The sequence below is a fragment of the Cynocephalus volans genome, chromosome 3, assembly GCF_027409185.1.
Source record: "Cynocephalus volans isolate mCynVol1 chromosome 3, mCynVol1.pri, whole genome shotgun sequence".
Classification (NCBI taxonomy): domain Eukaryota; kingdom Metazoa; phylum Chordata; class Mammalia; order Dermoptera; family Cynocephalidae; genus Cynocephalus; species Cynocephalus volans.
In genome coordinates this window covers 26,653,936-26,679,701 of record NC_084462.1, presented here as the reverse complement: position 1 = coordinate 26,679,701, position 25,766 = coordinate 26,653,936, and the positions used below count along the sequence as shown (strand labels likewise).

Genomic DNA, 25,766 nt, shown 5'->3' with positions numbered 1-25,766 from the left:
GGACTGTGGGACACCTGGGAGTTGTGGAAGCTGTCCTGAGGGCGTAGTGATGAGGAAGACATCAGGCATCTTGAGGGAGGAGAGAGGAGAACCTGGGGGACAGGAGGGCGGTGGCCACCTTCAATAGGGGGTCAGTGTTTCAGAGAACAGTGTGCTCTGCCTGCCAGCCCAGAGTGGTTATTAGCAGTGCTGGAGCTTCCATGAGGTCAGCTTCGCCTAGTCTCCTGGGGCTGCTTACGTTCTTGCAAATTAGTTTGAGGCAAATTTCTAGGTAGTGTTAAAACTGGGATTCTGGGCTAGAGTCAGGTGACTTAATGGGGCTTGGTTACTTGCTTCTGGTATGGGGCTCCCATTGGTCTCTCCTAAATCATCTCCCCTCTCATCTTCCCCTGCTCGAGGGCCTGTAGAATTGCTGATGCGGGCCCTACTGGTGCAGGCCAGGCAAGTTCCAGCCCTGCCTTCCCTTTGGTGCTGAGCCATGCCTGTCGCTGCTTGCCCTGCATCTGAGCCAGGAGGGAACCAGGCCAGCTGGATTTGTTCATTGAAACAGCCTCAGAGGGGCCTGCCTTCTGGGATAGGTGTACATCCCTATTTCCTCCGGCTTTTTTGGAGCTGGGAAGGGTGTAATTCACTTGCATGGGCCTATCCATGCTTTGAAAAACAGGGTTTTCCCATGCCTAATTTGTAGGGTAGCCCTCTCAGTTAACCCCCTTCTGATGGGTTGTAGAGCCAGAGGGGGCTTAATAGATCCCTGACCTCTTAACCCAGCAGGTGGTGGAAGAATTGAAAACACATGGCACCTGGTTTTCCCTAGGGTCTGTGGAAAATTTCTAAGCCAAATGAATGTCAGCAGCACTAGGTGAAAGTTATTATGTACGTGGAGGACGCGGGGCAGGCAGTGTAGGTCTCAAGACAGCGCCATGCACTGGAGAAGCCCAAGAACCAGCTCTGTTTACTGGTAGCCACTGGAAACACCATTTGAGCAAGTGAAATCAAAGTGTTGTGGAACCCCTGTGTTTTTTGCTTGGTTTCATTTTGTTTTTGTTTTTTTTTTTTTTTTTTTTTTTTTTTTTTTTTTTTTTTTTGTCTTTTTCGTGACGGGCACTCAGCCAGTGAGTGCACCGGCCATTCCTATATAGGATCCGAACCCGCGGCGGGAGCGTCGCCGCGCTGCTAGCGCAGCACGCTACCGAGTGCGCCACGGCTCGGCCCTTTCATTTTGTTTTTGGAATACATGCGATTTTAAATCGCTTCTTGCTTAGTCTGGGTGCAGCATTGGCTGAGTGGTTTCCTTGTGCCCCCTGGGAACAGGCAGCACTACATGGAGAAGGTGTGTCACTTGTGACTGAGCTGCTGGGGTTAAGTAGATTTCCTGGTAGCTGAAGTTTATCCCTGTAAGCACCAAAACTTGTTTTAATGCTGTTGGATGGAAAACTTTCCAAAATGTGTCATGCATGCTCTTGTCTTCTTTAATAGAGGGTGTGACACCTTATTTAGCATTTTGGTGACTTAGGTGGTGATTGTGACCAGTAGCTCAGTGGTATGGTTAAGCACTAAATCGCTTTTCCACTGCTGTGTTCTTGCTGCTGCTGTTCTTGCCTCTGAAAGGACCCCACTTCCTCCTGTCCTCAGCCAGGCTGGTTTGGCTCTTGGCGCCTAAAGGCTTGTGTGATTGGAATCACGAGTTCCCAGTGGGGCCTTGCTGTAGTGAGGGGCCTCTTGACCTGCTGTAGGCCCTTGGATTGGGTGTATTCCTTTCCATGTTTCTCTTTTCCTCTCTTGAGATGAGGGAGTTGGACTGGTCAGTTTCTGAAGCTTCCTTTTGCACTAATATTGTTGTGGTTTTCAGGATGTAGTGAGGACTCTGCCAGGAGATGCCTGGTGGCCCTGGGGGCCTGTGCTTACCTCCCTCTGCTCCTTTGAGGCCTGGGTAGCAATGGACATCTGTATTGGGCTTCAGATTGAGCCTCTGCACTGCCCTGGGGGCGTTTTGGAATTACCCTCATCTTATAGGTAGAGAAATCAAAGCTCAGAAAAGGGACTGGACATGCCTGGGGGCACACAGCTGTAAATGGGAGCAGGCCCAGAAGCAGGGTCTGCAGCCTCCACAGCTGGTGCTGTCAGAGAGGCCTGGGTCGGTGCTGGCTGACAGCCCGAATCTGACAGTGTGGGCAGTTGGGGAGAGGCTTTTTGATTCCTTCCTCTCCAGCCTCCTAGCTTTGTCCCTGACCTGGGACTGTAAAATCCTGTCTGCATGGAAGACTGCAAGTCCTCATGTCTCACGTTCTCATCTGCCTTTGGAAGCTCCTAGAGATGGTTCCAGATGGCAAAGCCAGGTTGGGGCCTAGTTAGGTAGAGCCAAGAATGGGGGGGAGGAGAGGGGTACCTGAGGCAGTGACTAGATAAGAGGGAATTCTGAGAAGGACACTTTGTGGGGCAAAGGGTGCCCTACATTGGGTATGTTCTGTGGGTTTAAGCCCTTTAAGGATGGTAGGGGGGTGGCGATGACCTCTGAGGTCCTGTCCACCCCTGAGAGTTCCCATCTTAGGAACTGCTGGATCCTGGTCCTGCTCAGTTCTTCCTGATCATAGCAGGGACTGTACAGGGGAAGGACGGTGACAAGTAATGTGGGGAAGTGGCAATATTTTGAGAATCTTCTATAGAACTTGGTCCCAGATCCTGGTCTCCAGTCCCAGGGTGAATTGACCATTGGAAGCCTCATTGCGTGTCTGCTTTCTGCTGTAGTCCTTGGCAACGGAACCTAAAACTGGGCCTTCTCCTTCAGATATATGTCTCTCCCTGGTGAAGGAAGACCCCATTCCCGGGGTTTTTCTGTGGGGTGGGGCAACCAGGGACGTCATCTCTGGGAAAGGAGAGGTGTGGGCTTAGACTCCCTCTGGCCAGTGATGCCTCCCCACTTCGTAGCCCACTCACTTTGTACAGTTACAGAGCCAAGCTCTGATTTTCTAGCCTCCTAGTTAAGGGCTCTAGCTAAGGGCTTGAGCTCAGTGCTCTCTGGAACGTCAGAATTGGAAAGACCATCAGAAAAGATATACCTTCCTTTCAAAAAAGTTGATACAGGCTCAGGAAGGGGAGGAGCTTGCTCCAAATTAAACAGAATGTTCAGTAGAGCCAAGCCCTCAGCCCATGTGTCCAGAGCGCCCAGCCCTCCTTCCATTGAATTATCAGGGCCCCCCAGGCCCACTTCCATCCTTCTGTGTGGATTGGGAGTAGGGAAGAGGGTAAGAAAATGCTCTTTGGTAGCCCGGCCACACAGGCTATCCTGCTGGAGGAGAACAATCGAGAAATTCAAACAAAACAGCCTCTTTCTTTGCTCAGGTAAATATTGGAGCACCCGCTGTGCTCCAGACCTGTATGAGGTCCTGGCAGCTTCAGCTGTGGCTGGGTGTGAGACTTCCTTGTAGTTTCCACCAGCAGGGTCCATGATCTCGGGCAGTCCCAGAGAGGCCTGGGCTGTGGGTTTGCCGACAGCTAGAAGAGTAGCACAGTAGACTGGAGCCGCCCTCGTTTCCCCAGCACCTTCCCAGCTCCTGGGCTGGGCAGGGCACTTTCCTTGTGGGGCGCTCCAGTGTAGGGGCTGCGTGCGAGGGTTTTGTAATCTTTGTGCTTCATCTTAAATGAGCATGGATGGATAGAGGGCCCAGGAATTGGAAGGAGGACAATTCAAAGAGACTGATTTGTCAGAGGAGCTGGCAAGGTCTTGGCCAGCCACGCTGACTGTCCTCAGTGCAGGGTTCCCTTCCAGACCATAATGGCGTGCATTTGTTTACCAATTTGAAAAAGAGGACAACGTAAAATCAAATGGGTGAGGTGAACAGAGCCACTGTGGGGAGCAAAACCCTTACACGAACTACAGACCTTTTTCCATTTTTCACTTGGCTTCCAGTGCTGTCCTCTTCCTGCCCCAGGATCCCACTTTGCACGCAGTTGTCGCTTCCCTCACTCTCCAGGCGGGGACAGTTCTGGTTTGTCTGCATCTTTCATAACCTTGCTGCTTTCAGAGAGGTGCTTTGTCACATGTTCCTTAATTTGGCGTTGTCTGATGTTTTCCCCTGATCTGAGGTAATGCATTTTTGGCAGGAATCCCACAAAAATGCCATTGTGTCCTTCTCAGAGCACTGTGTCATGGGGCTCGTGATACTGACTTGTCCTGTTACTGGTGATGTTGGTCTCCATCAGTTGTTAGAGTGGTTTCTGCCTATTTCTCCGCTGTTCAGGTACTGTGAGAACGCTCATTCTGATGACATTATGAGCTCACTTTGAGTTCTTTTAGGATTGTCTTCAGTCTGTGAATTGCCCAAGTCAGCAAAATGCCAAGGCCCCCTTCACACAGTGAAAGCAGGAAGGAGCCCCGGCAGCACCGTTTGCTCATGACTCACCCGGTGTGTTCTCTCACTCTTGTTTCCACTAAGTCAGTGCCACACATAAGCTTTCCTCTCTTTTCTCCCCCAGTGCCTCCCTCCCCAGCGGTCCCTCAAGCAGCCCTGGGAGTGTCCCTGCCACTGTGCCCGTGCAGATGCCAAAGCCCAGCAGGGTCCAGCAAGCACTCGCAGGTAGGTGCCCTGCTGTTGGGTTCCAGAACAGACTGTGCCCCACAGGACTTGTTGGGGAGGAAACTGTGGGGCAGGCGTCTTTTCACCCTCTGGGCCTTCAGGGAAACCCAAAAAGGTTTCTTGGGGTGAGCGTGCCTCTTTCTGGTAATGGTGTGCCTCGGAGAGTGAGGATGGGGTGTCCGCTCCTCCGGCTCTGGGGGAGTTGGGCCTGATGACAGTGGGTTCCCTGGTGGGGACCTTTCACATCTTTTAAAATGTTAGTTACTATAATTGAAATGAATTATAGTTAAAGAGTCACTTTTCTGTCTGATATGCTTTAAGCATTTCTATAAAGGGGCCCTCTGGGGAATTCATAGAACTATTTTGGCTGTATTACATCTTGTCTTAAAAAAGTACTTTTTGTGTCCACCTAGATCTTTTGTTATCCATACATCTTGGAACTGTTTTTTTTTTTTTTTTTAAATGACCAGTAAGGGGATCTTAACCCTTGACTTGGTGTTGTCAGCACCACGCTCAGCCAGTGAGCAAACTGGCCATCCCTATATGGGATCCGAACCCGGGGCCTTGGTGTTATCAGCACCGCACTCTCCCGAGTGAGCCACGGGCCGGCCCCTCGGAACTGTTTTTAAGAATCCTTTTTACAGGTGTTGGGGTGCCACTGAGGTTATTTTTTTAACTTATGGGAAATGTAAAGTATATAAAAAGGTAAACAGAACAGTGTTGTGAACATCCATCACTTACAGGTTGATGCAGAGGAATCAGGTAATCAGAGTCTGTGTTTTAAGTGAGTCTTTGTAGTGGCACAGGGTGACCTGAGGGGACAGGCCTGGAGGCAGGGAAGCCCGTGTGCAACCTGACCTCATACCAAGGCCTGGCTCATTTCTTGGCAGTGGGATGGAGGGGGCACTCAGATGTAAGAGCTTGTGACTTGGTGGTTGGATTGGTTGTGACAGAGGAGGAGGGACAGTGTAAGGCCCACTGGGTATAGCTATCGACAGTTACTTGCCATCATCATGATAGTCGTTGCTCAAGATTAGGTCAGGACTTGGCATGTGCGTTCATTCGTTTCATCCCTAAATGCTCTGTGAGGTAGGGACTGTATTCCCATTTTACCTTTGGGGAAACTGAGGCTCAGAACTTCAGAATTCTCCGGTGGCCAACCTTTGGCAGAGCTGGGACTCAGCCTCGGCATTCTGGCCTCTGTATCTGGCTCGTCCCCATGTGTTTGGGTGCTCCTGAGTTGGGTGGGAGCATTGGCAGGAGCAGTGACCGTGGGGTAGACGGAGCTGTCCCAGAGGCAGCAGGAATTTGGATGTGCATCCCAGAAGAGCAGTCTGGGGTGGGATGGGGTGCCTTTTGCCCACCATGGGAGTGTGTGAGCCTCCAGAGACAGTGGGCAGGATGCTGGGAAGAGGAGCCCTCAAAGGAAATGGAAGGAACAACTAGAGAGGTGGTAGAAGATGGGGGAGGGGAGACTGAGGGAGCACGCAGGAGGGGAGACCCTGCCCTATGGCCCCTCTCCAGCTTGCCACAGCTGCTCAGCCATCAGCCCTCTGCTGGGGCTGAGAGAAAAGAGTGAGCAAAGATGTGCTGACTGGAGAGTTCCTGCCCAGTTTAGGTCACCTCCTGACATCAGGTGCCACAGGGGAGTCAGACTGTACCGGGAATGTGTGTGTGTTTGTGGTAGCAATGGTGTTGGGAAAAGGTTGCGGCCCCATGCAGCCCTGCTCCTTCCAACTCTGGGGCTTTTGCAGGCCCTTGTGTCATGGCCTGACGGTGGGTTCAGCAACCTCTCTACTTGGATCTCAGTGTGCCCTGGGTACTGCGTGGCACTTGCCCCCGTCCCCCTGCTCTTGAGACTGAGAGGACCCTCTCTAGGCTGCATCCCAGGTTGTCCTTCATGTCCCCTGTTACCTTGGCTCTCAGAACACTCTTGGAGCTCAGCAGGTATTTTAACCTTCATTTTACTCATGGGGGAAACAGATCCCCGTAGCACAGGAACTTGGTCCCAGCTGGGAAATAGGAGAGACCAGAGCCTGTGGCCAGACTGCCACCTCCCCTAAATTCAAGGTCCAGTGGTTGGTATCTGTTGGTGGGACCGTTGTCTAGAGCACTGGGACATGAGAGGATCCTGGCCAGTCCCCAAGAAGCAAGGGCCAGCAAGTATCCTCTCACCCTGGGCCATGGCTATGGATTCAGGAATACACCAGGCTTGGCCACAAGCAGATGAGCATTTGGGCAAAGGGTTTTGCAGGTAAGTTTACAATCAGGTGGCCATGTTGTGGAAGGACTAGGTGCTGGAGTAGGTGTGCCTCCAAGTGACAGCTCCCCTGGCTGTGGCCCAGCCCAGCCCTCTCCTTTATGGGGTGTTTCCCTACCCTCTGCCCTGCGAGTTGCCACATCTTACTGCTGCATGCTGCCAGGGGGTGGGTGGGGTGTGTGGTAACAACCTACTCACAACTGGTCAAACAATGAGGGGTGACACAGGGCTTGAACCCAGGTTGGGGAGACCACAGTGGAGGGAGGAAGGGCTTGGACCTCAACCTTGGTCACTAGATGAAAGGCTGACCCTTGTTGTCAGAAAGGGGTGTTTGCAAAGTGGGAAATGAGAGTCTGACTGGGAGCTTCACTCTCCAAGGCTCCAACAGATCAAGAGGGAACCCTCAGAGATGAGTGGGGAAAAAGTTCAAGCTTTAAGGTTATTTCGGGGGTGCGAGCAGTTTAGGGGCTGTGCCTGAGCCCTTGCTGTTGAGGAGGGTCCAATGGCCCACTCTTGGTGCCCTCTTATCCGGTCCATGGATGCTGCTTTTGTGAAGAGTCAGGCATGGGGTATTTGTCACACTTTTTCATGGGAAGGTAGATAGACCCACAGAGCGGGGGCTGCCTTCGCTGCAGGCTGCTGAGTTGAGACTTCTGTGTCTGTCACTTGAATTCAGGGGACTGGGTGCTGTGTTGTAAAGGGCAGGAGTGTTGTTTCTGTTGGCCACTTGGGGACTGATGGTGGTGGCCCCAGGGAGGTGTTCGTCCCTTTGCAAACATACCATACTGTGTGCCTCTTGTGGACCAGGCTCTGCCCTGGGCACTGGAGATACAGCTGTGAGCACAGTCCTCACCTTGGGCACTCGTGCTGAAGGAAAGACTGGCCACAGAAACCAGGGGTAGGAGTAACTTCACGTGGTAAGAGTGCTAAGCGGAGAAACCAAGCAGGAGCTGGAGAAGTGGAGAAGAAGTGGCCCTTTTCGATAGGGTGGTCAGGGAGGCCTGCCTGCTGATGTGACACTTGAGGATGGATGTGAGTGCAGTTGGGGCGGGAAGGGGTGTGTTCCACTTGGAGGATGTGGTCAGTACAAAGCCCTGGGTTCTCTTAAGGAAAACTGCACCTGTTTCTGTTCTCTCCCATCTTTCTGCCAACTGTACCTGCTTGTCGTTCTGTCCCCCTGACAGACATTTAGTTCCCACAGGAACCACATCTGTACCCAGGAACAACCTTAGGATGTTGGTGGCATTGCATTACAGATGAGCAGAGCCCAGGCTCTCACCTCGGTGTTCTTATGGGCACTTTGGTGTCTCCTGCCAAGTGGCCACGACACGTCACCCTGTCCGAATTGGCTGTGCTGCCCAGGCCGGTGGCTGGCCTCTTCCCAACTGGGCACAGTTGCCAGGCCAAGAGCCTTTGTTCCTCCAGCAGAGGCCATAGACATGGCTGCCCGTCCCCCTCTGAATCCCTGCAGTTGGGGCAGCGCTGTCTGCCCCACCTGTCCTGGAGGGAGAAAGAGGGCCAGGATTGCCACTGACTACTCAGGCACCCTACTGTGCCCAGCCCCAGAGCCAGGTTCTGGTGGGAAGCCACCCTCGGGGCAGCATGGGGGAGGGTCCTGCCAGGATGAGTATGGGGTGCCAGGCTGAGGAGCTAGGCCTGCCCTTGCAGTGAGCCCTGGAAAGAGTGGCCTGTCCATTTCAGCACAGCTGCCTGCAACAGGCCTGCCCTTGACTGAGGGCACTGGAGAGGAAAACCATAGCCTGGAGCCTTTGCCACTCCAGTGGGCCCGCAGGGTCAGTGTTCCTATTTACCCTGCACCCCAGTGATGTCACTGAAGGCCATGGCACCTAGATAGGCCAGGTGGGGTATGAAAGCAGATAGCACCTGCTGGAGGAAGAGTGACTGGGAGCCAAGAGGGCACGGCCAGTCCCAGAGGCTCTGGGGGCACAGGGAAGACTGAGCCCTGGAAGTTGCTCTGCCTAAGAGACCCTATCTGTGTTTCCGTAGCTTGGCTGCACCCTTCCCCCTCTGTTCTCCTTCCCTGTGCCTGGCACGGGGAGATGCCACCCTGAGCTGCTTAGGAGGCTCCCTGGAGTGGCGTTCTGCCCTCTGCTATCTTGAAGCAGTGGCCTTGGCCCACCTGCATACTCTGGGCACAGGCTTCGGGTGCATGTGCAGACACCTGTGGGACTTGGGGCCAGGGCTCCAATGAGCCAGGCCATTTCATCAGCTTCCTGGTTCCTGCCTGAAGCTTAGTCTTGCCAGCCTGGGTGGGCCCTGGCAGTCTCCAGAGGCCAGATTCCTGGGGAGATTTGTGAGTCCTGGTGGCCGTTGATGGCGCCCCCTCCATGGACGCAGCAGGGTTTATTGAGATCATGTGCCGAATGACTCCTTCTAATGTTTCTCCCCCTCTCTGCATGTCTGATCTTGCACCCTGTGTAGGCATGACGAGTATTCTGATGTCAGCCATTGGACTCCCTGTGTGTCTTAGCCGCGCACCCCAGCCCGCCAGCCCTCCCGCCTCCTGTCTGGCCTCTAAAAGTCACAGCTCAGTTAAGAGATTGAGGAAAATGTCCGTGAAAGGTAGTTCCTGCTCACAAATGCTCTCTGGCCTTCGCTAAGCCTCCTCCCAAGTCTCGCTGCCTCTGACTCTCCTGCATCCATTGCACCTCTTTTACCTCTAGGTCCTTCCCTACTTGCTGTGCCCCTGCGGGGGATAGGCTCGGTGGCCTTTCTCCCTGCCCTTGCTTGGCTGTAGAGGTGGCCTTACTTTCTGCTCAAGACCCAGGATTCAGCTCCTCTCTTCTGGCATGGTTGAAATGAGAGGGGCTTGGCCTTGAGGACCCTGTGACTTTGTAAACACAAATCTGTGGGTGAGGCCTGGCTCCAGATGGGGGGACAACTCTGTCCCTCCCACTGGGGCCAATGTGTGTTTCAGGAAAGCCCCCAGACAGCAGCCCAGTCCTGCTGCCCTCGCCTCAGCCCTGTCAGGTCACGTCTCTGGGCTGCTTGAGCAGGGTGTCCTGATGACCCCTGCCCTGCCTGTCAGTGGCCAGAGAAGAAGGGGTTTCAGAACCATAGAAGGTGCTAGGAGTTTCCACAAGATTTGTGTGGAGGGGCCTGTGGTAGTAAGTTCTAAACCTTTCTAAAGCTGCTGGTGGCTCTGTCTCCATATCTGGGCCATGGAAGCACAGACTGCCGAAAGCCCAGATGACCTTTGGGATGTGGTGGTGTACAGGCAGCATAGCGAGACTCTCCCGGCCCAGCTTCAGTCTTGGCTCCAGCCCTTGCTAGCTTTGTGATATGTGCTTTTCTCCGTTTGTGAGGTGGTACCTCCTGCTTAGCAGGTTGGCTGGTGACGAGTAGGAAGTAGACACATGGCACATAGTGACAATGGCAGCTGTAATCGTGTTCACATCTGCTCCTACCCCCACTTCACAGGGGTGGGGGGAGCTGGGTCCACGGCGGGGCAGGCTTCAGAGCTCCTGTCCCCCAGCCCAGGGCTCTGCATGCCAATTCTTGCTCTGCTTGGAGGGTGAGACACATCTGTGGGCAGGGCAGGTGACAGCCTCCTATAGCACTCAGGTGTGTCCAGGAAGAAGACAGGCTCTTGGCAGACCCTCTGGCCTTTCTGGGCTCAGGTGTTTCTTTCATGGCATTGATGGGCACTTGGCCAGCCCCCTGCTAGAAGTGTGCCTTCAGTTCTGAAAGGCTTCCTGGGTGTGGGGGTGGGGAATAGGATGCTGAGCCCAGCCTCACGAGAGGTGGGCCAGGAGCTATCCTGGCAGATGGGGTCCCAGGGCTCATCTGGAGACTGGCTTGTAGCCACTAGGCTTTTCTAAACAGAAAGGCTCTCCTCAGTCTGAGTGGGGAGTACCAGCTACCTGGATGGCCACCCTGTGTTGGTGGTCATTATTTTAGTCTGGCTTTTGCACCACAGTGACCAGTGTGTATCCTGGAAGTCTCTATGGGTGTGTAGTGTGTGTATGGGTTGTGGGTTGGGGATTGTTTATGTGTTTGGGTTTGTGTTGGGTATGTTTGGGTTGTGTGTGGTATGGGAATGGGTATTTGTGTACTGGGTGTGTGTTTATGAGTTTGTATTGGGGGATATATTTGGGTTGTGTGTGGAGGGTGTGGGTATGTGTGTACAGGGTATGTATTTATGTGTGTGGGTTTGTGTTTGGGTTGTTTGGGTTGTGCATACAGGGTGTGTGTATGTTTATGGGTTTGTGTTGGGTATGTTTGGGTTGTGTGGGGGGTGGATATGGGTGCGTGTGTCGGGAGGGTGTGTGTGGTATTCTAGGTAGCTGCCTTTCAGGTACTAGCAGCTAATGCTTTTAGAACAGTTATAGCTTTGTTAGGTATTAGGCTTCCACTTCCACTTTTTAGATGAGGGAATTGAGACTCAGAGGTGATATGATTTGGTCACAGCAGAAGGGCCAGAATCAAACCCATGTCCTCTAATTCCACCCTCTCCTGTACCAAGCCACCTCCCCGTGTAACTGTCACCTGGTTTTCCATGATCTAGAGAGAGTCTAGCTGCTGAGCCCGCAGGCTTATAAGTCTTTGCAGCCACAGGCTGATGGCTGTGAGCTTGGGTTCAAACCAGAGCCCCTTCTGATATTGGAGACTAGGACCAGGAGCCCCACAATGAATGACCTTGAAGCAGAAGGGGGAGCCCTACCAGGATGGCTTCTTTGGGGCTGTGCTGGTCTCCCTGGTCCTCCTGTTGCCCACTTTTGCTCCCGCACAGGCTTGGCTGTGATCCTGCTCCTGCCTCTGCCTGGGGAACTCCTGGGCTGTACCGATCCTCTCTCTTGCTAGTTGGGGGAGTTTCTTGTCCTTAAGTGTAACCTGTTTGATGCAAGGTTTGGAGTTCGTGGTGGTGCATGGCCTTCTCTGCCCCACCTCCCAGCTTTGCACACGTGTGCACAGATGGGGGCAGGGTCAGCAGCCAGGTGCTTCCTGCCGCATCTTGGCCACTGCCCAGAGTCGCTCTGCTGAGGAACTGAGTAGGTGTGTGACTGAGACTCCCACAGGCCAGAGACAGGTGGTTTATTGTGACAGCATCCATGAAGGTGTCATCTGCAGTCAGTGTACATACAGATGTCACACGCGGTAGGTGCCTGGTACATGCTTGATTCACAACTTCCTTCTCTCACGGAGATTTTCACACAAGAGTAATGCAAGTTGTGTAAAATAATGCTGCCAGACATCCTCTGGAATAGTTTGTTCTCGAAGCTGCTGTTTGATTCTCCCAGGCATCCTCAGAAGAGGCTGGGTCTGGTTTCCTGACTGGGCACTGAGATGCGGCTCTCGAGGGTTGGGACATGCGGCTCTGTTTCTGCCCCTCTTCTATCGCCTCCAGGGCTCCCAGGTCTGGCCGGAGCTGTGCCTGGCACCAACTCTGCTGTCTTGCATGCTCACCTTCTCGTCTACCTCTTCCGCCCTTGCCTCCTGACAGCTTGGACTCTCGCTCACCTTCCTTTCTCTCTGGCACCGCTCTCCGGTTCATGCTCCTTGCAGCACCACTTACGTTCTTCTCTCTTCTAGGAGGGACTCCAAAGCCAGAGCCAGAGCAGGTGATAAAAAACTACACTGAAGAGCTGAAAACACCCCCGGATGAGGTACATGTCCTGGGAGCCATGCTGCTTTTGTTTTTGTTTGGCAATAAGGGCTCACTCCAGAAGAAAGGGACACCAGCCCGTTCTTTGCCTGCAAGGTACTTACTTCCCAGGTGCCTCTGGCTGCCAGCTGCCACACTCCAGGCACTTTGATTTAATCTCTTGGCCTCCTGTAGGCAGTAGGCATTACCAGGACCAGGAGGCCATGGTTCCTGAGACCCATGTCATTCTGGTCTTTTCTTTGCCACTAGCAAACTGCGTTCCTGAGCAAAGCTCTTTCTTTCTCTGCCTGAGGCCCTCCTGGGGGACAGGGGTTCCAGAGACAAGAGATAGGCAAGGCTGCCTGCTCCCCACAGGCTGACACTGGTGTGGAAGCACGGCGGCCTTGCCCAGAGGGCAGTTCTGCCTTGCTGGCTGTTGGGAGACCTGGTCAAAGTTCCTGTAGTCAGTAGGGCCTGCCAGACCCATCACCCCTCGGTAGAGCCTGAGCCTGCCTCTGCTGAGCCATGTTTTGGGGTCTACAGTACCACTTTTCTCCAATTGGATGGATAGTCTTGGTGATACTGAGGGATGGGTTCAAGGTCAGGTATACCAGGATAGAACCAAGGACTCTTGTCATTTCTCATGCAAGCTGAGTAGGGATAAGACCCTGGTTAGTAGAGGTTTGGACAGAAGCCGAGAGGTCCTCCTCACCCCTTCCTCAGCCCTCTCCATATTGCCGCTTTCCAGCATTCAGAGCTGTCTTTCTTTTCACTTAACTGGGCTATTTTGCCTCCTCTCCAAGCTGTCCTCCAGGGGTCCTCCCTGCTTAACACTCCGCAGCAGGCCCCCCGACTCACAAGATAAAGCTCCTGAGCATGGCGGTCAGGACCTTCTGGGCCTCCTGCCCCCATTTACCCCTTGCCCCCTGTAGGTGCCTGTGTGCTGTTTAACCTTCTCTTTCCTCTGCTTGGAGTGCCCACTCCTGTGCTTGTCCACCTGACAATTCCCGTCTCCCTCGGAAGACCATCTCCGAGGTCTCTCCCCTGAGGAGCCTGCCTAGTCTGTCCTCCCCGTTTGGTTGCTCCTGCTGCTGTCTTGGGGCTGAAATTCTGGGAAGCCCTTTCAGGGCACAGATCCCAGTGACTCAGCTGTTCCCAGCCTTTAGAACAAGTGACTACCGAATTGAGTTTGACTGTGATTCGGGCATTTCAGTGGATAAAGGCCCTTTTTCCACAAGACTGGCCTATTTGGGCCCAGCTAGCTGTTGGCGAGCATGTCTGTGTTTGGTCTCCCTCCAGGACTGCATCATCTGTATGGAGAAACTGTCCATGATGTCTGGGTACAGCGACGTGACTGACAGTAGGACCATCGGGCCCGTGGCTGTGGGCCGCCTCACCAAGTGCAGCCATGCCTTCCACCTGCTGTGCCTGCTGGCCATGTACTGCAATGGGAACAAGGTGCCCACATGGCCAGCTGGGGTGGGGGCAGGCACCCCTGCAGCAGGATGAGGGGCAGTGGTTGGGTAGGGCAGTGGTCTAGGTGGCAGGTGTGGATCACTCCCCTGGCAAAAGACAGTCATGGGCAGGGAGCTGGCTTGGAGACCTTTCCAAGGGTTCAGCTGGCTCTCCTAGGCCTGCCCCAGGTTTCGGGAAGGGGTACCTATGGGGTGGTTACCCTGACCCCTCTAGCAAGGCCTTGAGACTCCAGGCCCAAGGAGAGATCCTGGGCTCCTCTGAGCAGCAGGCCCTGCCTCCTTCTCTGCTGCTTATAAGCACTTCACATACATGGTCTCACTTCCTTGCAACATCCCTGTGAGGTCAGCACTGTGCTGATGAAGGAAAGACTTAGCAGGGGAACATGCCCAGGGTCTCCAGCTGGAAGGTGGCAAACCAGGCTTTGAGGCAGAGCCAACTCTGGGTCCCATGCCACTCTGCACAGGAATCATCCCGCCCAGGCCCTCAGTGGTTGACATTTAGCTGCTCTTCCTTCAGTGGAGTTCACCTGGGACAGACAGGGCTTGGGAGGATAGAGAACCAAGTCACATAACAGCCAGTCAGGTCTACCCTTGCCTCTCCCCAGTGTCCCTGTGCTGTACTGTCCTGTCCCAGCCAGGGCACCAGCATTAGCAGATCAGTTGCAGGGTTTTCTGTTTGATTTTAAATATGATTAAAATCATGGAGACCTTTACTCATAAACCTCATGCCAGAGTCCTGCTGTCCCACCCATTTCATGAAAATTATATAATGTTTCTGGTGTAAAACTTATCCTCCTGAGGAGGCTGTTGGAATCCAGTGTGTGAGGGGACTCAGGTGCCCTGCCAGCGGCTTGCTGTGGGACAGCAGCCAGCCTGCTCCCTTGTGGCCTCTCTTCCCAGCTAGAGAGTGGAGGCGACTCTGTCTGGGCACTGTCTCAGGGCTGCCAGCTAGTCTGTTGCATCTGCCTTGTCTCAGGATGGAAGTATGCAGTGTCCTTCCTGCAAAACCATCTACGGAGAGAAAACAGGGACCCAGCCCCAGGGGAAGATGGAGGTGTTCAGGTTCCAGATGTCACTCCCCGGCCATGAAGACTGCGGGACGATACTGATAGTTTACAGCATTCCTCACGGCATCCAGGTAGGGGGGTCCCCTGTCAGAAGAGGAGCCTCCTGGGACTTTCCTGGAATCACCCACTCCCAGGCATTCTGCCTAGCTTGCCCCTCTCCAGCAGCCTGTCCCCTGGGTCAGGGGGCAAGGATGCCTGCACTGCCCAGCTCGGGCTCCCAGTTCCTCAGGGCCCGGGAGGGATAGGAACCGGAAGCAGTAGTGTTGGGGCTTGAGGCAAGCTCTCAGGGCTGTGGAAGCAAAGAGGTGGCCTTCAACCCTCTTGTGCACCAGGGAAGGTTTCCTGGAGGAAGAGCTATCTTAGCTGAACTTGTACTGGGCAGAAGACAAAGCAGATAAGCAGGAAGAATACTGTGCTCTGAGGGGCTAGAGAAGTGAGGAGCTCTTGGGCAGGACGTTCATTGAGGAACCCTGCAGGTGGTAGAGTGCAGGGTGGGGAGGGGCAGAGAAGCGGGGCAGGACCCTTGTTCTTGAGAGAGTAGCTAAGTGACCACCTGTAGGCCTGGCTTGGGAGTAGCAGGGCTGGGGCTGGATGTCAGGACCAAGCATGAGTCCCCAGGGTTCCAGCAGAGACCCAGACGGGATCTCTGGCCCTCAGGGTCTTCTGTCTTGGGCCAGGGTTGATCTCAGAGCCAGGGTAGGGAAGAAGACACGGGGCTGTGTGGACCCGAGCAGACCAGTCTGTCTGTGGTAGATGGCTTGTCCGTTCATTTTGTTGAACCACGTGCCTTTCCCATGATTTCCCTGTACTATTTCTCCATGGCTCAGAGGGAAATTTAAAAACATTCCAGACAGTGTTAGCACCTCAGAGCCAAGGGGAACTTGAGTTATATGTGGGTGTGTCCCTGCATGGCAGAGGGCAGGGAGCAAGATCGCCTGCTGTTCAGCCTCTTCCCCTTCCATCCAGGTCACCACCGCTGTCTCAGGCCTCTGTCCCGGCCACTTCTTAGAGCAAGGGTGTAGCCGACAAGGGGTGGAGGGCATGCGGTGAGTTGTGAGTGCAGTCACGAAGGGACGCCCTTCCATTGAGGCCAGAAAGGCTTGTGCTCAGAGGCTCCAGCTCTGCCTTTGAAGGGCTCCTGGTGTCATCAGGGAAAGAAAAAGTTAGCAGCAAGTGTCTCATGCCAGGCAGGGTGGCACAGGTTCAAGGAAGGACAGTCACAGGTGGAAGGTCACATTCACAGTGGGTCTTTGAGGGGTTGGGTTTATTTGGTCACTTCAGTGCAGGAAGAATCCCCAGCCAGGATGGCTAAGGGGTGGGGCTGGGCTTCTTCATCCTGTGAGCGCCTGCAGCTGGCAGGGTGGGCCCCTTGGAGCCCCCTCCCATCCCGTGTCTGTTCCTCCTGCAGGGCCCTGAGCACCCCAACCCTGGGAAGCCATTCACCGCCAGAGGGTTCCCCCGCCAGTGCTACCTTCCAGACAACGCCCAGGGCCGCAAGGTAAAGTCAGGGAGGGTCCTGCCTGGGCAACGAGAGGACGAGGCCCACTGTGGATACAGGGAGCTGGAGTGAGGGGGAGAGGCGGCTTCCAGCAGCCTGTTGGGCCAGGTTATGTGCTCTCTGGAGTCAGGAGAGCGAGATGTGCGAGTAGGGACTGAGGCTGCTTTGGACTGGGTGACCTGAGGAGTCATGTCTGCGCTGAGGCCTGAAGAGTAACTTAGCAGCTGTGAGCAGATTGGGGAAGAGCCTTCCAGGCAGGCAGAGCAGCTGGTGTGGCGGCTTTGAGCTGGGAACAGGTTCGGAGAGTGTGAACCTAATGGGTGAGGGAGCAGGAAGATGGCCTGCCAAGGCCACTCCCAGGCTGCCAAGAGCAGAGCTTCATTCTAACACTGTGAAGCCACATGAGGTGGGGCAGCAACAAGATTTGGACAAGCCCCTCTTGTTGCTGCGGAGAGGATGGGCTCCAGGTAGCCACATGTGGAGGCAGGGAGAGGGCGGGGAGGCCTGGATTCCAGCGAGGGGCAGGACAGGGAGTGCCCGCAAGACAGACTTGGGACGCAGGATGGTGCCTTGAGCTACCAGGATGCTGTTGCAGAGGCAAGGAGAGGAGGGGGGTGTGTGGGCTGGAGCTGAAGCTTGTGGGAGCGCCTATCGGGCTGTCAGGTGGGCAGAGTCCCAAGGTGGGGGTGTCCCCACAGATGGGGCTGAGTTTACCCAGGAAGGGATTGGGCTGAGAGGAGCAAGGCCCCAGCCAGTGCTTGCTCATGGGCCTCCCTCCTTGTGCTTGTCCTCGGCAGGTCCTGGAGCTCCTGAAGGTGGCCTGGAAGAGGCGACTTATCTTCACAGTTGGGACCTCCAGCACCACGGGTGAGACTGACACTGTGGTGTGGAATGAGATCCACCACAAGACAGAGATGGACCGCAATGTGACTGGCCACGGCTACCCTGACCCCAACTACCTGCAGAATGTGCTGGCTGAGCTGGCTGCCCAGGGGGTGACAGAGGATTGCCTGGAGCAGCAGTGACCTGCCAGCCTCGCCACACTTGCCTCTGCAGCCACCTCATTCCCCCATCGCTGGCAGGGGTACCACTGGGGTGGTCAGGCAGGCAAGAAGGTGCCTTTCCGGAGAGGCTGGGGTGTTTGTCAGTGCATTCCACCAGAGGCTGGGGCTTCTCCTGCCTGCCTTTCCCTGCTTCCTCCTCCCCTCCAGGCATGGATATGCCTGGGAGTTGGGCAACCCTGGGGAGTTGTACCTGTGGGGGCTTACGATGCAGCTACCTCAGTGCACGGGGCCCTTCTGTCCTCCACAGGGCTGCTTTGGGCCCTCAGTGTCCAGGGCCTGGTGTGGGGTGAGTGAAGACTGCTCCACCCCAGCCAGGGCAGCCGTGGGCTCTGGGTCAGCTTCTCATACCTCAGATTTTGTTTGCAATAAATGCTCTACAGCCAAAGTCAGCAGGCCCTGGCGTGTTTGCGGTGAGGGAGGGACACGTGTGCGTGTGGAGGCGGCACACATGTCCTGCTGCATCAGAGCAGAAAGGGATCCTATGTGCTGCACATTCAGCCCCCACTTGGTAAAGGAAGAACCAGGCTGAGGTGATGGCCGGGAGCCCACAGTGCTTCCCAATGCTGCTGCCTAGTCCTTGCAGTGCTCAGTCCACCAGCTCTGTGCCGGAGCCTGTCAGTCCAGAGCAGCCCCTTACATTGATTTCCCCAGGGTTCTGGTTTACCAGACGGTGTCCACGTAGTGCGAGTGCTGCTGTCTCCATTTTACAGATGAGGAAAGTGAGGCTCAAAGGTGCAGTGACTGGCTCTAGGCCCTAGGCTGGTTAGGTGATAGGGCTGGGGCTGCAGTCCAGCTAGGGTTGGTCTGTGCCATCCTCAAAGTTCCAATTCTTCTTGGCCTTCTTCAAAAGAGGATCGAATACCCTCGTCAAGACCTTGCTGCCTGCCTGGCAGAAGTTCTGGCCTGCGGCAGGAGGGACAAGCAGGGCCATATTATCACTGTTATGGGCCAGAGGCACTTTTATCTTTGTGAGCCCCTTTCTCTGTTAAAAAAAAATTCTATTTTGCAACACGTTGGTAAAAAAATAAATACATTATTTTCTTCCATCAAAAAGGTCATTTTTTTTCTGATTTTAAAAGAAATGAAAACATTTTAATGGGCCCCTAAAAGTATTGTGGGCCCAAAGCACAGTGCCTTATGGATAAGTTGGTCCTGGGAAAAGGGCTGTAAGGCTTCAATAGAGAACCCCAGCTTGGTTACGCCCCAAACCTGTATGTACCCCATTTGAGACTTGCTTTACTTGTTCACACTGCCTCAGAGCATAGTTGGGGCCACCGCCTGATTGCTGCTGCCTCTTGGCTCCCCCAAGAGTCTGTGTGCTTCCCATGAGAGGAGACAGAATCAGGTCAGGAAAAAATATTTGCAAATCACATTCCTGATAAGGGTCTAGTATCCAGAATATATTAAGAAGTCTTAGAACTCAACAACAAAAAGAGCCCAATTAAAAAATGAGCAAAGGACTTGACAGACATTTCTTCAAGGAAGATACACAAATGGCCAACAAGCACATGAAAAGATGCTCAGTGTCTTTAGTCATTAGGAAAATGCAAATCAAAACCATGAAACACCACCTCACACCCAGCAGGATGGCTGTGATCAAACAAAATAACCAGTGCTGGAGAGGATGTGGGGAAACTGGACCCTCATCCACTGCTGGTGGGAATGTGAAATGCAGCCGTTTTGGAAGATGGGGGAAAAGCACATTTGCCTTATGACTCAGCAATCCCACTCCTAGGTACGCACCCAAGGGGACTGAGAATATGTCCAGACAAAAGCCTGTACACAGTGTCTATGGCAACGTTATTCCTAATAGCTAAAGAGTGAAAACAACCCCAGTAGCCATCCGTTGAATCAATAAGCAAAATGTGGCCCATCCATATGATGGAATATTGCTTGGTCCTGAAGAGGAGGGAAGCCCTGACGCATGCCACAAAACAGACAGACTGTAAACTGTGCCAAGTCAAAAAAGTCAGACGTGGAAAGCTACATGCTGCGTGATTCCATTTCTATGAGGCGTCCTTTACAGGCAAATCCATGGAGACAGAAAGTAGATTCGTAGTTGCTAGGGGAGAGGGATGGGGAGTCACTTTCATGGGTACAGTATTTCTTTTTGGGGAGATGGAAAGTTTCTAGAATCAGAACCTGTGCAACCTCCTGACTATACTGAAAACCACTGAGCTGTGAATTTTATGGTATGTGAATCAAAAAATGATGTATATAGAGTGAGAACCAAAGGGAGTAATGTAAGTGGAGGGTTTGTCAGCTGTCAAGGGAGTCCCAGGTCTTCCTTTGGACAAGGGAACTAAGGAGGAGACCGCAAGCTAGGGAGGATATGGCCTCATGGGGGATGGGGCACAGAGAGCAGCAGGGCCAGGGGGCTGTGATGGGGCTGGGGTTCGGCAGATTTGGGCTGTCCTGCTCTCTGCTCCCCACTCCCACTCCCTGGGTGGGGTTGGAAGGCCAGAGAAAGACTCCTGGCACCTGGGGTGTAGGAATCTCAGGCACGTGGCCCTAAGCCCATTTCCAGAGGCTGCGCTGTCCTCCCCAGGGCTGGGAGGCTGGGTGGGGCCCAATCCAGATGTTGGACTCAAGTGGCCTGGCCAGCATCTGGGGGCAGTGGCCCCCATCCCTCAGCCCCAGAGGTGGGGTCTGGCACAGAGCCCTCCCTGTGGTGGGCTGGCTGCCGGGAGGGGTAGGTGTGCACGCCTTGGTATTTTCAGGTCTTTCCAGCCCTAGGCCAGCCCGGCAGGCTGAGGAACCAGCTCCTCCAGGCTCAAGGTGTTAGGGGTGGGGTGCAGCAGGAGGCAGCCAGACCAGCACCTCAGCCTCCGCGTGACTGGGGTGCTCGGTGGCTGGCATGGGGCTCCCCTGGAGGCAGCTTCACCCACAGCTGTGGCTGCTGCTCCTTGTGGTGCTGAGCTGGCTGTGCCCCAGCCTGACCCTGGGTGAGTGGGGGTCCCGGGGTGGATGCACCTGCTGCAGTGGTTGGACCCTGAGAGCCGCACCCCCCTAGTGGCAGAGGGCTCCCAGGACAATCACGACAATCTCCATGGCCCCCACCACTTACCTTTGTCCCCACGGCCACAGAGCTGATCCCCTACACGCCGCAGATAACACCCTGGGACCTGGAAGGAAAGATCACGGCCACTACGTTCTCCCTGGAGCAGCCGCGCTGTGTCCTGGACGGGCGTGCCGGCGCCACTGACACCATCTGGCTTGTGGTGGCCCTCAGCAATGGTGCGTGGTGCAGGTCTGGGGTCTGGTGGGGGGGCCCGAGGAGAGCCCCTCACCGGCACCTTCAATTGTTGAGTGCTTCTGGGGGCCTTTGGAGGGTGAGTGTAGATTGGGAGTTGGCCTTTACCCTGAGGGGGTTCTTAGAGGGTGAGCAAGTCTGATTGTGTGTCGACTTTCTGGGCCCTGAGGGAGGGGATGGTATAGAGGTTCAGGGCTGGGCCAAGGCAAGGTGGGTGGAGGGCGGCTGAGGACCTGAACCCTGGTCAATGGGACAAGGCCTTTCCCTCCCCTCACACCCCACATCCCACTCTGTTTCTCCATCCTGCAGCCTCCAGGGGTTTCCAGAACCCGCAGACACTGACTGAGATCCCAGCCTTCCCGCAGCTACTAACCGATGGCCACTACATGACACTGCCCCTGTCCCTGAACCAGCTGCCCTGTGAGGAACCCGTGGGCGGCAGTGGAGGCGCCCCCGTGCTGCGGGTGGGCAATGACTTCGGCTGCCATCAGCAGCCCTACTGCAACGCCCCCCTCCCCGGCCCCGGACCTTACAGGTGGGTCATGGGGTTGGGCTGTGCTTGTGGGGAGGGGTTTCTTGGACCAGAGCTCAGAGCACCCTGCCTTCCTGCCTGCAGGTTGTTGCATACCCCTCCCCTTCACAAGCTTTAGTTTATTCCTCTGTAGGGTTGGGCAACAGAGCTCGCAGGGGGTAGGGGGAGCAGACAGAGAGGCGGAGGCCCAGGAGAGTCCGGATCTTAGTCAAGGTGGGAGGGGGCAGCTCAGGGTCGCATGGCCCAATAGTCCCTCCCTCAGGCGGCTATGGCAGGAAACTAAGCCTGGGGGCTGAGTTCAGAGCCAGTTGGTTGTGTATAAGGTGGGGAAAGCAGTAGAGATGGCTCCTGCCCCCTTTTACAGATGAAGAAACTGAGGCACAGAGTGCCAAGTGGCCTGTCAAGGTCAGGGTGGAGCCAGATGGGAAAACAGGTATCTCCTTCATGTCCAGATCCGGGCTGCCAGGCCCCAGGAGGAGGCCAGGTGTTTTCAGGGAGAGCCGGGTGGTGGGGGGTACAGAGAATGCAGGGTGTGTGCTGGCTGGAGCAGCACCTCAGTCCACCCAGCCTCCCTCTGCCCTCTCACCCAACTCGTCTAGTCCACCTTCTCGCCTCCCCTGCAGCCACACCCTGGCTCAGCCTCTAGCCTCACGTCCCTGCCCCATCCCCAGCAGCCACAGAGCTGCTTCCCTCAAGGCCAGCCAGCTGGGTCCCTTGGGCACCGACTTCCCAGAGTTCCCACCCAGCAAAGTACAGTTGGAGCCCCTCCGTGGCTCTCAGTGCCTCAGTGCTCTGCTTGCCCCTCCTGCCTCTGGGCCTTTACTCTCCACCTTCACCTCCTTTCTGTGTATGACACTGAGTAACTGGGGCCCCTACACCAGCATGCCCTGGCCCAGGTCAGGTGTCTGGGGAGGAGTAGCCCGGATGGAGTAGGGCTGCTCGCGCAGGTCACAGGGCCAGGGAGGTCTCAGAGCATTCTCAGAGCAAGGCCAGGCCATGGCGGGTCCTGAGGGTCCCACCCTCCCCATACAGGGAAAGGGCCCACAGCCTGGCTGTGGGGGGTACCCTGCCAAGGGCAGTCCAGGCCTCTGAGTCTCACACTTCCTACCCCACTGCCTCTTGTCCCAGTGTGAAGTTCCTCCTGATGGATGCCAGTGGCTCACCTAAGGCTGAGACCAAGTGGTCGGACCCCATCACTCTCTACCAAGGTAGCACTGGGGGAGAGGGGTGCTCTGGCTCCAGTCTACCCCAACCTCATCACCCTCTGCACAAGGGTCATGCTCAGCGGGCCCTTCCTCTGCTCCCATGGGGCTGGGGCCTGTAGGCAGTGTCCAAGTCCAGTCCAACCCCTGACATAACCTTGTGCAGGGAGTGGGGTGCTGGTCAGCGACACCAGCAGGGGCCCCAGCTCTGTCCATCCCCAGGCATTTGCCAACCTTGGGTGCCCAGGCCCCAGCCCAGTAGTGGGCAGAAATAGCCTCCCCCTCCTACTGGGAGCTAGCCCCATGCCAACTTCTGCTGCATGGGGGGAGACGGTCCAGGCTGAAGGAGACGAGCCAGCGTCAGGGCTGGCTGGTGGGGCAGCAGGTTCTGGGAGACTGCTCTGAGCAGGCCCTTGGGCATGCATGGTTCCCCAGTCCAAGGAAACCGCACGTGCAAAGGCCAGAGTGTCAGGTGTGAGAGTGCCTTGGAGATGCGCTGTGGGGAGGGGTATAGGAAGGGTGGGGGCCTTGATGTCTTGGGCAGTGACAAGGTCAGTCTTCAGGTCTGCAGCCATTCTGCCTGCCATGTGCGGAGCAGTGGTTGGGTGCGTGGGTGGCAACAGCCTGGAAGGTGAGATCAGCACAGAGGTCATAGCGATGGGTGGTCCAGGCTGGCGGAGCACAGATGCCTAAGATGGACAGATGGGGGGCTCAGGAGGCTGTCCCGGGCCATGAGGCAGCCAGGCCTTGAGGGGTGAGCATGGGTGGGGAGGGAGGAATGTGACAGCCAGCCCTGGGGTCAAGGGCAGCCTCTGAGCAGCCACTGTGTGTGCAGGGAAGGCTCCAGGCTCCATCGACACGTGGCCAGGGCGGCGAAGTGGTGGCATGGTCGTCATCACCTCCATCCTCTCTTCTCTGGCCAGCCTCCTGCTCCTGGCCTTCCTGGCAGCCTCCACCATGCACTTGTGAGTGGGGGGGCCCCTCTCCCACCTGGAACCCCCTCCCTCTCACTGTCTCTAGGCCTGGACTAAGTATCTCTCACCTGGGAGGTCAGCAAAGTGATCCTGCAGCTCCTCTGAGGACAGGTGCAGGGAGGGCCCCTTCACTTTGGCCCTGTCCTCCTGCTCCCTTCTCCTCCCAGGACTTGTCTTCTCCCCCTGAGCCTTCTGTCATATTAGTGAACTGAGGCCAGAGTAGTCAGGGCAGCTGCCTCGAGAAGGCGGGCCTCCAGCTGGTTCTAGATGGGAGGAAGGTGAGATGCAGGATGAGGGAGCTGGGGAGGGTGACGCAGGCCTCCACCTGACAGGGACACAGTGCCTTCTCCTCCTCTCTCCATCCAGCTCCGGCCTGTGGTGGCCAGAGGAGGCCCCTGAACAGCAGCGGATTGGATCCTTCAAGGGGAAGCGCTACATGACCCACCACATCCCACCCAGTGAGGCCGCCACACTGCCTGTGGGCTGCGAGCCTGGCCTGGACCCCCTCCCCAGCCTCAGCCCCTAGCCTAGCCCATGTGGCGGGGGCCTGGGGCGGCAGGGGACAGGGAGCAAGTGCACAGTGCTCAAGCCCAGCGCCTGCACCCACAGGCCTTCTCGGGGTTCCTTGCCTCTTCCCCATCACACCCCCCCACCCTGTCTGCGATCCCACCACGAGCAGCCCCAGCTTCCATTCCTCTCCAGGCACCTGCAGGTCACATTTGGGAGACTTTGGGGGAGGTCCGTGGTCAGGCTGGGCATTTAGCCCCCACCCCCATCCCTAACTCTGTTCTGCCTGACCTCCTCTGAGGCAGGAGGCAGGGTGGACAGGTCGCCCTGACCGGAAGCTTCCAGACCCCAGGAGGAGGCCTGCCGAGGACCTTCAGGGGATACATGAGGCCTGAGCCACCCTCTGCCCCTCTGTCCCACCGACGAGTGACTGGGGTTGGATTCGGGCCTTTAGAGGCATCTCTACTGTCCCTGGGAGTGGGCCCTTTCTAAGGGTGGGACTCACTGGCCCGGTCAGTGTAGCTGCACATTATGAGCATTTGGCTACGGATTCTGGCCACCGCTTCCAACCCCATGCACATACAGATGGCTCATGAACTTATCCACTCACTCCACAAGCATTTACTGAGCACCTGCTGTATGCCACGCACAGTGTTAGTCAGAACTTGTACTAACCTCGGGGAGCTCACTGCTCTGCATTTCAGGTGACCACGTGTTCCAGATGGACCTGTTCTTGTTAGGGGGCTTTCACACCCTCAGACTGTCACATGTCCTCGAGCTGACACTCCCTCAGACACTCACCCCAGTGGGCTCTCTGAGGTCCACCGGCCCCCATCACTAGGAAGGACACGCTCCAGACTCCCAAGCGTCCATCCGTCCGCAAGGCCGGTGGTTCCCACTGCCGCCACACGGGGGCGCCGGTGCACCGCAGCCAGGCAGCCGAATGGCCCGCGCGCGTGCGCGCTCCTATTCGCAGCACCGGCCAAGCTCCCGGCAGGCGGCCTGATAAAGGGAGCCGCTGCCACTCGGGGGGTCTGTGCAGGTCTGGGCTTCAGGACTGCCTCGGACAAGCCAGAGGGATGAACAGTCACGCTGTCCCCTGAAGGCCTACTGTGTGCCATCCAATCCGCATAGCCACAAGGTTTTCTAGATGGAGAAACCGAGGCCGAATGACTTGCCCACCACACTCTGTCCGTTGCCAAGTACTCCTGTCCCCCTGGCTAATTTCTTTTTTTTTTTTTTTTTTTTTTTCGTGACCGGCACTCAGCCAGTGAGTGCACTGGTCATCCTTATATAGGATCCGAACCCACGGCGGGAGCGTCGCCGCGCTCCCAGCGCAGCACTCTACCGAGTGCGCCACGGGCTCGGCCCCCCCTGGCTAATTTCTGGTGTGACCGTGGCTCCCTGCAGGTTGCTCGCCCTCTTTGGAGGTGAATAAATGTGGTCTGGGTCCCCCACCGTGGCCGAGTGGTGCCTACGCTGGCTCTGGGAAGGAGCATCCACGCGGGGAGCCCAGCCCAGGGCTGCTGGGCTTGTCCCTACCTGTACTTTGGGGTGTCCCCATCTCTGGACAGCCCCCGGGCCAGGAAGCCGGTGTGAATGTGGATTCAGCGGCGCCCCCTCCAGCAGCCGCTTCCGGGAAAGTCTTTACTTTGAAGCCCGCAAACCCCTGGTCACTGGAGGCCTCTCCCCCATCCTGCCATAGGAGCCCCTCCAGGTGTAGAAAGAAGCAGATTGAGTCAAGTGCCGGTGTCC

The 25,766-nt window shown here is 55.9% G+C and overlaps 2 protein-coding genes across 6 annotated transcripts in view; both read left to right on the top strand.

Annotated features, from left to right (window-relative positions):
- The window catches only part of DTX2 (deltex E3 ubiquitin ligase 2), a 33,133-nt gene extending 14,537 nt beyond the window's left edge, over positions 1 to 18,596 (top strand). For 4 of the 5 annotated variants that reach the window (XM_063089204.1, XM_063089201.1, XM_063089203.1 and 1 more), the window contains 6 exons: positions 4,474 to 4,574; positions 12,388 to 12,461; positions 13,739 to 13,897; positions 14,891 to 15,052; positions 16,390 to 16,479; positions 17,277 to 18,596. In XM_063089204.1, coding sequence (XP_062945274.1) covers positions 4,474 to 4,574; positions 12,388 to 12,461; positions 13,739 to 13,897; positions 14,891 to 15,052; positions 16,390 to 16,479; positions 17,277 to 17,504 — 814 coding nt within the window. In that variant the 3' untranslated portion in view covers positions 17,505 to 18,596. Of the gene's footprint in view, positions 1 to 4,473; positions 4,575 to 9,276; positions 9,418 to 12,387; positions 12,462 to 13,738; positions 13,898 to 14,890; positions 15,053 to 16,389; positions 16,480 to 17,276 lie in introns of all 5 variants that reach the window. The other variant, XM_063089206.1, reaches the window with a different exon arrangement.
- A 1,804-nt stretch (positions 18,597 to 20,400) lies between these two features.
- On the top strand, positions 20,401 to 24,030 carry UPK3B (uroplakin 3B). The gene is made up of 6 exons (XM_063088292.1): positions 20,401 to 20,488; positions 20,631 to 20,780; positions 21,106 to 21,331; positions 22,457 to 22,536; positions 23,366 to 23,495; positions 23,871 to 24,030. The coding sequence occupies exons 1-6, from the start codon at positions 20,401 to 20,403 to the stop codon at positions 24,028 to 24,030; spliced, it is 834 nt and encodes a 277-aa protein (XP_062944362.1).
- Positions 24,031 to 25,766: the final 1,736 nt, after the last annotated feature.